This window comes from Drosophila teissieri, chromosome X, assembly GCF_016746235.2.
Source record: "Drosophila teissieri strain GT53w chromosome X, Prin_Dtei_1.1, whole genome shotgun sequence".
Taxonomy (NCBI): Eukaryota; Metazoa; Arthropoda; class Insecta; order Diptera; family Drosophilidae; genus Drosophila; species Drosophila teissieri.
In genome coordinates this window covers 10657803-10671663 of record NC_053034.1, presented here as the reverse complement: position 1 = coordinate 10671663, position 13861 = coordinate 10657803, and the positions used below count along the sequence as shown (strand labels likewise).

The window sequence follows — 13861 nt, the reverse complement described above, 5'->3', positions numbered from 1 at the left end:
CGCAAGGAAAATTGCCATTTATGGTATGGTTATGGCGAAGCTTTCAGCTCTCAGCTGGCAGCGCAGCGGCAGAGCGGCAGAGCGGCGACAGCAACGCTGCCGGCAGCGGCAGCATAATAATTTCATGTCTCGGCAAATTGAAAAAATGCCGCATAACTCCGCCCTGGAAAAGTGCGCTCACACACAGTTGAAGAAAATTGAAAACACTTCAAGTCGTTTTTGGCAATGGCGACGTAGCGCCTTTGCCGCGACAGCGAAGTCGACGGCGCAGCCGGAATTCCCACTATTTTTGCGCACGGCCAATGGAAGTGCCATGCGGCATGTGCATACGGTTGTCTCGCTCGCGCGGCAAAATGGCCACTCAGGGAGAGAGAGGCAGTGAGCGGGCAGTGAGCGGGCAGAGCGGGATGGCTGATCGAAATTGAAACGGCACATATAAAAATTAAGTGGTTGTTGCTGCGGCTGATGAATTTCCCTCTCGCTCGCACACTCTCGCACTGAAACATGGCAACAATCTACCCGCTCTTGCTCTCGCTCCCTCTCTCTCTCTCTCGCTCTCTCTCCCACTCTCGCTCACGCTCCTACCCCCCTGCGCAGGGGTATGTGCCTCTCGCTCGCACGCTCGCACGGTCGACAAACGACGACGACGCCGCTTTTCTGGGTTTCCTCGCTGGACGCATCGATTGCTGCGCTCAGTTCAAATTGAATTTTCATTGCGAGCGCGTCTGCCGCTCCTGCACGCTCGCCCTCTCGCTCTCGCACACTCGCCCACTGGCCCCACTCACTCGCTCGCTCTCTGCCGAGCAAAAAAGCTGATAAACGGTGGACAAAAGCAAAGCAAAGCAAAGCAAACTGAAACCGAACTTTTGCCCAAGTGCATTTAAGTGCATTTAATCAGTGTGCAAAGACGCGTTGTTTGGTTAACGCCGGCCGACGGCTCAGCGGAACAAATAAATTTAATACAAATAACAACACAACACAACACAACACAACACACACACACATCACTTTTTTTTTTGCAAGTCCTACGCGAGTGAGCACCTAGCCCCTACTTTTCCCTTAACCGCAAAATAAAAGTCCCCTTGTGCAAAAAATAGACCCGTTTTCCATGGCCTAAACCAAGGACCATAATGGTTTTGGAGACCTCCGAGGGCGATACCAAAAAGTTCCTGACCAACAACAATAACTCGAGTGCCAGTCGAAATAACAACAACAACCACAACCACAACAACAACAACAACAGCAGCAGCAGCAACAACAACACCAACAATCATCATCATCATCACAGTCCCAAGGAAATCGAGGAGGAGACTGGCCGGAGTAGCAGCACCAGCAGCAGCAGCATCCCCACCAACGCCCACCGGTCCAGCGCCGGTCAGCATCTGCTGGGTGGCTCCCCGTCGAGCGCCTGCTCCACATCCGTTTCCGGTTGCGGCATGCCCTCCGAGGGCCTCCATCCGACGGCCGCCCTCCAGCTGTATGCCGCCGCCGCCCAACTGGCGCCCAACGGCGTCCGCGTACCGCCCTGGGGTCCCTTCCTGCAGTTCGGCGTGCCGGGCGTCTTTGGTCCCAACGGACCGTTCCTCGGACGGCCCCGTTTCGATGCCGCCTCCGCCGGCGGACATCCGAATTCCGCTGCCGCAGCCGCCGCCGCCACGCAAATGGCGGCCGTGAATGCCAGCAATGCGTTCGCCAATCTAACGGGACTGAGCGCGGCGGCGCTGCGGAACGTGAGTGCCGCCCAAACGACGGCGGTGGCGGCCGTCGCCAGTACAGTGGCCACCATACAGCATCGACTGATGATCGGCAACCGGCAGAGTTTGCCGCCGGCGGGACCGCCCAGCGAAGGATCCAACGAGGATGGCGGTAAGTTGAAATTCCCGTAAGACCTGCGAACTCAGTTAGGAACACAGTAGCTCCTGGCTAAGTAAGACTTTATAGATGTTGGAATGTTTATAGGAATTGGTAATCGCTAAATGTGATAGTGTATATGTCATGAGAGTTCGTCTTATTGACTATACTGTAGAACTTTCTCAGCTTGAACTTCCATCATCCATGATGTTGAAAATATTGTAGAACTTTCTCAACTTGCACTTCCATCATCCAAGATGTTGAAAATACTGTAGAACTTTCTCAGCTTGCACTTCCATCATCCAAGAGGTACTACTTTATGTACCACTCTATGCAAGTTGATGGGGGACAATTGCAAAGGAGTTGGTTTGGGGATTCACTGGATAGAACTAGCTTCTTTTGCCTCCGGGATGTTCGATTAGTTTCCCGATCAAATGTTGTGGAGCAGATGAGAAATAGACATATCCTTGATATTTCCAATAGCAGTCCTATTGGAAATTCGAAAGACAAAGGATAACCTTTCCTAATAAGAGGTAATATCTTTCTTTATGAAAGCTTAACCTATGAACCAATCGAGCAGTCCAAACAAAGCCAGCTTTATATGAGTGAAACCGCCTACTCCTACTTCTAGTTTCAATAGCTTGTATATGGAGCAGCTAGGTAATAAACGATCTTCTTCAACATCATTGCATTCAGGTGATGATGCACAAGTGACTCAGTGAGCGATCACAGTGATAATCAATTAAGTTATCCGTTTAGTGGCTGACGGATGCGAAAGCTAATCGGCGACACGTGTGTGTTGGTAGCCTGGAATTCGCGTCACAAATCGCATACCGCAGTCTTTCCCATGAAATCAATTTCCAACGCCATTACTGCCATCACCCGACTTTCGAAACCCATTGGAGATCGGAGAACCGGGGGATCCGGCGAGGGGGGGATTGGGAATGCGAGGAGATCGACAAATGAACTATCAAGTCGCAGGGAACACGCGCCTCCCCATCGCGAGTGGAGGTCAGCGCCGGCAGATCGATCCATTTGGCCAGATCAGATTGATTACCATGTGAATGGGGGCCATATAGACGCCATAGACGCCACAGCTCCACAGCTCCATAGCTCCACTCATCCTGCTCGTTATCGGTGCACGGACAATATGCTAATTCATTCAATTAGCCTGCTAAACGCTTGCCGATTGTCAGCCAGTCAGCCAGTCAGTCATTCAGCCAGTCAGTCATTCGATCATTCAGTCATTCAGTTATTCAGTTATTCACATTCTGTATCAGGCGGGCCAGTTGTGCTTGACTTTTGCTACCTGCGAAACACATTTATTGATTTAGCTAATCAGCGATCGATTATTATGTAAAGTCCGATTGATTTCGTTGATTCGATTTAGCGATTTAGCATACAAAGTAGTGTGCTGCTGCCAACTGCCAACTGCCGGCGATTTGCCGCCCGCTGTGCTCCCCCGGAAAAGGTCGTAGACTCCAAATTGGGCACACACACTTTGGGTCCATATCCATATCCATGGACCTTGGCTAGCCATAAACCATAAACAAAAAAAACAAAGTGTGTATAGCATTTCTCTGATTTCGCTTTTAATTGGCCAAGATCCCTTGCCACTTTTGCGATTTAGTTATGTTTCCAGGAATGCAAACAATAGTGGCGCCAGTGTTTTACCTTCAAGATTCTTATAAATGTTGCAACTTATTTCACACCTGATATTATATTCCGGCTTAAGTGCCCACAAGTTTGAAAAACCTTTGGTTTAAGAAACAGAAAGAGCCAATTAAGCTTAAATGGCAGAGCTCATTGGGTAATCAAACAATTGTCTAACCTATTCCGTAATCGCTACGATTCCGGGAAACTCTTGTTAGCCCAAAAGAGAGATCTCTTTTCCCATTGTTGATGCATTAGGTTCCATCTTGTTTGCGGTTTATAAGTATAAGTACATACGACTTTCTTTCAATTCGTTTGGCCGCACTGACAATTGGCGGGGCGCAATCACTGGAGCCCCAAATTGATGGGACGCCATTTGCTCTGATCGCCCAGTTGGCCATTAAGTGGCGAACTCGGAACTCGCAGCTCGGAGCTGGCAAACCGGACTGGTCACTGGTCAGCACTGCTCGGTTACCAAGTACCAGTTACCAGTGGCCAGTGTCCAGTGTCCAGTGGTCAGTTACCAGTGGCGCAGCAGAGATCGTGGCTCATTGACCAATTAGCATTAACAAATGATGGCTAGTTGGTGTAATTATGGCCATAATGCATATATCCAAAGGCGGGGCGTTAGCAGGGGGCGTGTTCGCCCGCTTGTTGTAATTAACTGCACTTGGCTGCGTTTGCTCGTGGGCTTATTTGTGGGTTTGGGTTTGGGTTTGGGTTTGGGCTTCCAAGTTCTTCTGTCCCCAGATCGGGAACCTAATTAATTGCCAGCCAACGCAGAGGCACTTCCTCCTTGAAAAGTAATTATTAATTTGATTTGATTCAATTTGATTAGGCCGGCGATTGTGCAGATTGTGGATACGTTGCAAGAGTGGGAGTTTTCCCTCTTTTATATTTCAGTTTTTTCCTTGCTTTTTTTGCTGAGCTTGTGGCAGAGGCAGGGTTGCCATCGCACTCGTTGCTCATTAATCATTTTGCGGCAGAGAGTTGACATGCAACCAAATGTCTGCGATTTCGATGGGTATATATGTAGGTATGCTAGTATGTGTATGTACGTACATGGGTGTGGGTGATGGAGGTGATGAAGGTGGTGGAACGTCATCATCATCATCGTCGTGACGTTTACTTGCCGTTGCTCATTTCACGCCGGAAATGAAGAAACTGTCATAAGGCGATCGGAATCATTTATCATGCGATTTTCAGTTCACCATCACACCGTGCGGCCATTTTGTTTTCTCCTTGTCTTGTTCTCTGCTCCTAATGAATTCCGTATAATCAAAACCCGAAAAAGGCGATTTTGCGGGAGTAAGCGAGTGCACACACACACACACACGCATACATAATTGTAGAGCACTTCCGTTCCGCCTCTTCAAAACGGAAGTTGGCCCATTGATGGAACGGCGGAATGATGGCATGATGGCATGAAGGTTCCATTCCGCCGGAGTAACTCACTGACTGACTGACTGACTGAATGATAAATCGTTTCGCACTCCGGCTCCTCAGATTTGGTCGCATTTTCAGTTTTCAGTTTTCTTATCAAGAATGGTTGCTTCTCACCCGTTGGCTTTTTAAGTATTTCCGCCTTTTAATGGGCTTTTTCTTTCATACCAGTACAAGTATCTATTTTCGTGTGATTTCTCAATTTTCTCAATGATGATTGCTGGCGAACCTTTTTCATCACAACTATGTATAAATAATACTTCCTTGAGGTGATTACAACCTTTGGGATATTGTGTGTACTTCAACAAATTGTGATAACATGCAAAGTCGTCCACAATTTAATGTGGTTAATAATGGCTGGTACGCCTTGTGATTGCACAATTTGGAACATTTTTAATTTGCGATAATCATGGGCTTGCTTTGCTTTACTTACAAGAGTGTTGTCATTAGATTTTGGGAATGTAATAAACAACACACACCCCTTCCGAATGCCCCATCCCCTCCCTTAACTTTTAGTGTTCTCTCCTTCACCTTTTCGCCATCGACTTTCCTTTCCTCTCCTTTCTTTCCTTTCCTTTCCTGTCTTACCTTTATTTTATATTTTCGCTTTAATTTTTATGACTTAAGTGGCTCACCCGCGAGAATCGGGGGGGTAGAGAGTGGAAGGGGGGGAGGCGAAGGACGAAGGGTTGGGTGTGTGGTGATTGCTGTGGTGTGTGTGTGTGTGTATACGGTGTGTGCGTCTGGGTAACTGTTATATTGCCTGGCTGACGCGAGCTGTAAACGAAAATAGCATGCCACGGAATGTGACTGGGGCATGCAACAACATACACACACACACACACACTCGTAGCCTCTGATTTTGCCGCCTGCCTTGCATACCCTAACCCAGGGTATACGACTTTTGGTGCAACGTGTGCCACTCACTGAGGAAAGTATCTTTAAAGTGTTTATTAAATATCCACACACTATCCTTTTGCAAATTGTGAATGGTTTATAATAGATTATGATTCAGATTTGTAACCTATTAAGTTAATATTTCATTTTCAGTTTTCGTTTCCGTTTTCGTTTCGTTTCGTTTCCATTCCGTTCCGTTTCGCTTGCTCATCGTTTTGGGGACTTTGAGTGAAGTGATTCAAATGGCGACGTTGCCAAATTGCAGTCTGTTAGCTGTTAGCTGCAGATTGTTAAATTGCATACTGCATATACAGCATATAGCATATATAGCATACTGCATATTGCATATGGCCCGTTGCAAACTGCACACTCGGGGCGTGCAATAATCATAATAAATTTCAATTATCGTTTGCATTTGCTCCCACACTCGCTTCCTCGATCTCGTTTCGCCGCCACTCACAAATCGCAGAGAGCCAAAAACATGAATTATGTTCCAGTCGTCGGGCACTCCAAATGTGAATGAATGCCTCCCCCTCCCCCCTCAATCTTTGATAGAATAGAAACCGCCCTCCGTCCACCGTCCACCGCCCCCCTTTTAAGCCGCCCCTGGTAACTTGGCCTGTTATTATTAAGTCATTTGAATGCACTTTGTGCAGGCCATCTCGCTCGCACCGCACCACCTTATGCAGTCGGTGGTTTTGTTGGTGTTTTTGTTGGTGTTTGTCGCTTTTGGCTTTAATGTCTCCATTATTGTTGTGTATTTGGCCGTGTTTTGTTATTGAGTTATTAACCTCTCGCTTTGCCACACCGAATCGCTGGTAACAAACGAGTTTCCGTCTTTACTTTCCCTCTTTCCCTCTTTCCCTCGCTGGCGTGAAAGAGACGGGCAGTGGGGCGCGTTACAGTGCGGCACGCATAATTAGGTACACTTAACAGCAGAATGCAAGCCATTCATTAGGGGCGTCCTCTTGTTATTGCGCTTTAATGTCGGGTGTGCGTATGGAGTAGGTAGTAGGTAGTAGGTAGTACGTAGACTACCTACCCCTCCCCCAACCATTGTGGCAAGGCCGACAAAGGGGGTGGAGGGGGTGGTGGCACAGAGTCTAAAAACCGAAATTAATGCGATTACAAAGTCAGCTGAGTGGCGGCGCTTTGAGTGGTCGCCTCACATCAACCGACGGCACAGCGGCACAATGCTAAGCCACTAAATGGCCCATTGTACAATGTACATACATATGTAGGTATGTACTATGTATGCCAGGCATTCCATTCAGTGCCCTGGAAAGTGGAAAGTGAGTCGAGTGAATAATTGCAGTGGTGTAGCATCTGCAGTGTTGTATTTAGTGGCCATCGATGGCCGTGTATCGATTATTTCGATTGGCATGTGCGGATTGAATGGGTGATTCAATGAACATAGGTGGTTAGGACATATAATATAGGGATAATGAACTCAGATGGTTTAAGTTAAGTTTACTCAAAAGTAAAAGATCGTTTCTGTCTTACTTTTGTGGCCATCATCTAATGCCCAAAGACCTTGGGTCCTTAAGCCATGGCCATTTCTCAAAACTCTGCCCTGTTCCTCTGGCCAGATTCAAGTTAATTTGATAAATGGCACGGCCCTTTGCATGTGTGTGCTGGCCACGCCCCCTTTCGGGGCATATCATCTAAATATAGGAAACTATAGATAGGAACGGACACATAATGGTGCATCAGGAGCAGCAGGAGCAGGGAAACGTAATTAAATTGTTTCGTTTTTATTGCGCGCCGGCGGCTGGGAATTGAAATTGGGAAAATGGTCAAGGGGAGAGGGGGGAGGGTGAGGGGGAGATATGAGTTATAGCATATAGCATATACCAAATAAAGGGGGTTGGGGGTTGGGGGGGTGGCACACTCACTTGTGGCCCCTTTGGCGGTGTAATTGAAATATATGATTATGAATATTTATGCATTCCGTGTGTGCCTCTGTGCGTCGGCTAATTTAAATAATTTTCCAACACTTAATTATAGGGTTTTCAGTGTCGGTTACAAAGTGTTTTGCGCCCATGTTTCCACTGTGTTTTCCATTTTCCATATTCCATTTTTGGGTCACTTTTCGGGTGTCCCATGTGTGCGCAGTTTTGGTGGTTAGTTTTTGGTTTTTTTGGTTATTTAGTTCTGGCAGCACCCTAATTAGTTTTAATAAGCCAACACCCACACACCCACCCACCCGAATATTAATGACTCTATATGCTCTATATATATGTTTTCGAATCCCCATTTTCATTTAGATTTTCCCATTCTGCACCGTTTGTTTTCCCTAGGTTTTCCCGGCGACGGCGACGACGACAGCAGCGCGGCCAAGCGGCGCAGGTCGCGCACCAACTTCAACTCCTGGCAACTGGAGGAGCTGGAGCGGGCCTTCTCCGCCAGCCACTATCCGGACATCTTCATGCGCGAGGCGCTGGCCATGCGGCTGGACCTGAAGGAGTCGCGAGTTGCGGTGAGTTTAGTTCCGATCGATTGGGGTGTATGTGGTTGCAACAACCTATCTTTAAAGATGGGAACCTACTTGGGGGAAGCTCTTTGAAGGAAGCTCTTTGAAGGAAGCTCCTTAAGGGAACCTTCTTGAAGGAACCTCCTTGAAGGAACCTCCTGGAAGGAACCTTATTGAAGGAAGCTCCTGGAAGGAAGCTCCTTAAAGGAACCTTCTTGAAGGAACCTTATTGAAGGAACCTCCTGGAAGGAACCTTATTGAAGGAACCTCATTGAATGAAGCTCCTTGAAGGAACCTCCTGGAAGGAACCTCCTGAAAGTAACCGTTTTGAAGGAACCTTTTTGAGGAAACCTTCTTGAAGGATCCTCCTTGAAGGAAACTCTTCGAAGGAGCCTCCTTGGAAGCTCCTTTCCTGAACCTTTGGCGAGCACCTTTGCTGAGATTATACGCTTTGTTCCAGATAGGTATGGTTCCAGAATCGACGTGCCAAGGTGCGTAAGCGCGAGCACACGAAGAAGGGACCCGGCCGCCCCGCCCACAACGCCCAGCCGCAGACCTGCAGCGGCGAGCCCATTCCGCCCAACGAGCTCAAGGCCAAGGAGCGGTAAGTAAGCCACAAAAAGAGAACCTTTATCAATAAATTCAAATTCCATCATTCAATCACTTGTCATAAACAATGGGATTTCTGGAGATGCATAGCCTGCAAACGTGTTATAATTTGCATTTCCAATTAAGTCGTCATTTGATTATTGTTATTTGTTGAGCATTTGTTAAGTGATATTTTAACCGATGGCTATTGTTTTAAATGCTCTAACTTGCCAGTTTTAAATGGGATTTCAGTGTTATTATTATGTCAAATTATTAATTAATGCAAGTACTCATTTTGATCATTGCTCAATTAGTAGACTTTAATGTTTGTGCAGGCCCATTTAAACACATACCCATTGATTTATGTAGTTGCTGGCTTTAAAATGAAAAGGTTCTGGTTCCTCTTGACCAAAAGAACTACAATCTCATCAAATACGAGTATATATACATATAACTAAGCCAATTGGAAGTGAGCTAATACTAAACCGTATCCTTTCCCATTTCCTTTTTTCCGACTTCCAGTGCCCGGCGCCGAAAGAAACTGGCCAAGGCCATCGACCGGCAGGCGCGCAAGCTGCAGGCCAAGGGCATCACCGTGGACCTGGAGGCCCTCAAGGCCGAGTACATATCACAGCACAAGGCGAACGGCACCTTCTCCGACTCCGACCTGGAGGACGACGGCATCCAGATCGACGTGGTGGGCGGCACGGACAGCGACGACGAGGGCGACAGCGACGCCGTCAGTCCGGTGCGTCTCGGTGGAGGAGGAGGCGGAGGAGCAGGCGGCGCAGGTGGTGGTGGTGGTGGTGGCGCCTCCTCCTCGCTGCACTGCGGCCTGGATGGCGATGGCGACAGTTCGCGGGCGGGCAGCTTCATCGGCGGCGGCGGCAGCCTGGGCAGCCCCAGTTCGGTGGCCCCGCCCTCGATGCTCTCGAATGGGGCGCTGCAGTTCGGCAAGCTGGAGCCGATGGATGGCAATGAGTCCGAGGAGCGGGACAGGGACTCGCGCGACTCGCCCAAGCCGCTGCTCTTTCCCGCCAAGGCCTTCCACCAACTGAACCTGCAGAGCAGCCAACAGCACCACGGACTGGGTCAGGGTCAGGGTCAGGGCGCAGGATCTGGACACGGTCTGGGGCACGGGCATGGGCATGGGCACGGACATGGTCACCATCTGCACCATGGCAGTGCATCCGCCTCGGCGGCGGCGGCGGCGGCAGTGGCCAATCTGGTGCACCAGACATCGCCGATCAGCATGCGGCGCAGCAATCCCTTCAGCATCGAGTCCTTGCTGTTCAACAACACGTGAGGCAACCACGCGAGGATCCCGCTCCGGCCGCATCCCCTCGAGACCTCTTCGATTTGCGCGTTCCTAGGATATGTTGCTCAACTTGTTTCCACTTCTCGCACCATCAGTTTCACCCTTTGTACGTATGAGTATCTTCGGTTCAGAGCTTGAATATTATACATATATATGCCCTAAGTGATTTATTTATTCCAGTGTAATGTGTAGTGTATTTTTTTCGTCGTTTTATTTTGTATTTTTTATTATTGTATCGCACACCTTGTTCCCAGAGAGAGACTAAATTAGTGTTGTAAATGAATTTATTATTTGTACCGCGTATATATACATACTATAGATAACCATTTTTTTTTGAGTGGCTGATGCCCAAAGCAATGCTTGAAACATGAATAATATAATTATGTAATAGACGTCTATTGACTAAGGACATTTTTTTTCCCAGTGTGCATGCGATTGAATGTGTGTGCGTGTGTGTGTGTGTGTGCGCCTGTGTAAAAATGTAATTTAATTTAGCAAAACAAAGGAAGAAAACACAAAGAATTGAAATAATAGAAATCCACGAGTTAAGTAAGCGAATATTTTTTTTTTTTTTTGTGTGTCGATAAAAGCAGGCTAGAATATTACAAATATTACAAATATGAGAGAACCCACACAATATTACGTATAGACATGCAAAGAACGGCGAAATGGCTGCTAAAAATTATATTGTATCTAAAAACCGATTGTCAAACAAGAATAAAATGCGAATCTGTAAAGAGCGAACAACCACATAAACAACAAATTACGATTATTATTTACCCACTCCCCCTCCACCACCCCGCCCCTTTTCATTTCGAGTCGAGCTTAACCACAATAAATAACACAAAAAAATAGAAGAAAATAAAACTGCGCAAGCCCCAAAAAGGCAACCTCTGAAAATTACCCAATTCCCAATGAAATGGAATTCAATAAATGGCAATTTAAATGGCATCAAAAATACACTTAAATCCGACGTTTGCAGAGTGTTTTCCTGGTCGAGGATTGGCGTGGCATGGCGTGCGAATGGCTGGAGAGGATCTCCTAATGCCACGGACATCATCTTTATGCGGCGCATTAATATTATGGACTCCTCCAACAGCTGGACATCTAAATATATCGATGGTCTTGGCAAAAACTCAAAAGAAACGATGTGTTTAATATGCCATTTTCCCGACGGGGTTGCAACTTGTTCATGTCTCCGGGTTTTGCGGACTCTAAAGATACATACATATGCATAGCTAGAAGATACATACGTTGCAAGTATCTTAACTTTTGCAAATGGCCAATTTTCATTAGAGAACTTGGTATAAAAGAGTTTCCACTGCAGTTGCTGAGTTCAAATGCTTTCTTTTCAATTTGGATGGATTTGGCATACAACTATGATTATTTCGCTTAACTAAGCATTGCAGTTATTTAATTAATTACAAATCGAATAATTAATCGAATTGCAACAAGTTTGCGAGTTGAGCCCATTAATCAGGCAACTTACGGCAACTCAGGTCTTGAATATAACCGATTTGCGGTTGCACAGAGGCGTCGGTTTTATTTTATTCGTTATTATTATTATTTTCTTTTTTTTTGGCTGCGAAAGGAAGAAGCGAGCCCCCATGGAGCTGCAAGAGTGGAGCATGCGGCATGCAGCAGGGGCAAGCGGCAAACCTGTCCTGCAGTCGAAGTGTCAATTGAATTTGCAATCGGGCAGCGGTCAGTGGTCAATGGTCAGCGGACAGCGGTCAGCGGCCAATCTGCTTGCGAACGGTACCGCCGATTAACCGTTTCGACTTCCTTCCAAGGGGGGCGGTGGCAGCGGGAAAGGGGGGCGGGGCATGGAGCGGTCGCTTTCATGGGAATTTGCGCGGTGCTTGTGTAGTTCATTTCATGCCAATTTTATTGCTTATTAATTTTTCAGTGTTTGCGCTTACCGCCGCATCCCCTTCGTAAAAATCCCCCCTCCGCCGCTGTGTTTATTATTTTTTTTTTGTGGCATGCTGTTAATGGCTTCACCTGGTTGTTATTGTTGCCTGTTGATATGATTATGGTTTTGATACGTTTATGGTTTTTAATAATTGTGCATGATTTGGAAGATTTTCCACATCCACATCCACATCTTCATCTGGATTTTTTGGAGCCGCAACCGAGTCTTTGGACTCGTGCCCCCGTGGAGCGTTTATAACTTGGCTGGCATTTCTTTCTTTTTCACTTTATTTTCCTGCGGCTCAATTACTTTTCGATGCAAATCAAATTGGCCGCTCTTAGCCATTCTTCACACGTTTTTCATTAGGTTTATTTGTGCGTACGAGTGTCTCTATCTGTCTGTATGTCTTTATATCTGTTTGTCTGTATGTCTTTATGTTTGTATGTCTGTTTGTCTGTTTGTCTTTATGTCTTTATATCTGTTTGTCTTCATGTCTGTATATACAAATAGTCAGTCGATGCGATCCATTCCCAGCTCCTTAAACCTGACCATCGATAGTGAATAGTGAATAGTGAATAGCCATCTCGGCCTTTTGCTTCGGCTCGCGCTTTGTTGTAAATGAGTTTTTTATTGAGCTGAAAATATTTTTGTTAAGCTTATTGTTCGCTCGCTGATTGTTTATTGGAGGCCAATCGACGTTTCGGACATGGGTTGCTTAGGCACTTAAGGCTGCGAGGTGCGCTACAAACGCATCTAAAGATGAACCAAAAAAATAACTATGTATTTGCATAGTTAAGATATAGATAATATAGAATATAACAAGCTTTCAATTGGAAATGCAAGATGATAAAGGAGCATTTAGTCATTTTGTTAAGAACATAACATAACAAACTTAACTAAACTTTTTCAGCAAACCGAAATGCCCGAGCTATAAAAGGGTGCATGGTGCTGGCAATGATGATGATGATGATGATGATGATCAGATCACCCTACGTTATAGCGCTTAATCGAAATCAATAAAGTTATTAAAGCGACGCTTTTAAGTTTTCTGTAACAGATTCTTAGGCCAACAACAAGGGGTCCCCAAACAAAGGTGCCCACAATGGGGATTAGTGCTCCATCGTAAAGCGGGCAAACAGCAAAAAGCAAACAGCAACCTGGCACCTCGCACCTGGCACCTGGAAGACTCTTCCAATTCCAATCCCAACTGATCCGAGTGGATGGGATGCCCGAGATGATTGTCATAATTATGGGCATTTTGGTGTTTGCCGCTCTCTCGACTTATCGACTGGGTCTCGGGAGTTGCTTCCATTTCAATTTCGCAGCGGGGGCTTTCAGATGAGATGAAGGCGAATGGATGCGAATGGAATGGATGGAACGCTAATCAAAGTGTTTATCGTGGCCCGATCGTTTGTATTATGATTTTTGATGCCTTAATTTATTCACACTCTGTGTAAACGTGCAACATGAGTCGACTTGGTGTTAATCTTTGCGCCTTGTGCCCCGTTCGTTTTCTATTTGCCTTTCGAACGCTTTTCAATTTTCACAGCGGGCATTCCGAAGGGATCAACTAGCAAACTACCACAACTACCAAACTACCACAACTGCCACCACTACCAAAATCCCGACTCTCATCCATCCAAACAATGTTTGTAATTTATTTCATTGTGCGATGATTAGCAGCATTTCTCGTCCCAGCCTTTCTGCTCGCTGCTCCACTTTC

The 13861-nt window shown here is 46.5% G+C and overlaps 1 protein-coding gene across 2 annotated transcripts; it reads left to right on the top strand.

Annotated features, from left to right (window-relative positions):
- Positions 1 to 777: 777 nt before the first annotated feature.
- LOC122623227 (homeobox protein unc-4) lies at positions 778 to 10836 on the top strand. 2 transcript variants are annotated; one of them, XR_006326386.1, is made up of 4 exons: positions 778 to 1866; positions 8145 to 8323; positions 8778 to 8921; positions 9428 to 9561. XR_006326386.1 is itself a non-coding variant. In XM_043802244.1 (4 exons), exons 1-4 carry the CDS (start codon positions 1131 to 1133, stop codon positions 10209 to 10211), a joined length of 1839 nt encoding a protein of 612 aa, XP_043658179.1. In that variant the 5' UTR covers positions 780 to 1130; the 3' UTR covers positions 10212 to 10836. The 2 variants fall into 2 exon arrangements, 1 of the variants encoding a protein (XP_043658179.1); XM_043802244.1 differs by having other exon boundaries at positions 780 to 1866; positions 8782 to 8921; positions 9428 to 10836.
- Positions 10837 to 13861: the final 3025 nt, after the last annotated feature.

What these genes read in the sequence shown, in the direction of transcription:
- LOC122623227 (XM_043802244.1), top strand. Translation starts at nt 1,131, where the DNA reads ATGGTTTTGGAGACCTCCGAGGGCGATACCAAAAAGTTCCTGACCAAC. An exon ending in AGGATCCAACGAGGATGGCG is followed by an intron (nt 1,867 to 8,144) that starts GTAAGTTGAAAT and finishes TGTTTTCCCTAG; the next exon opens with GTTTTCCCGGCGACGGCGAC. An exon ending in GAGCTCAAGGCCAAGGAGCG is followed by an intron (nt 8,922 to 9,427) that starts GTAAGTAAGCCA and finishes TCCGACTTCCAG; the next exon opens with TGCCCGGCGCCGAAAGAAAC.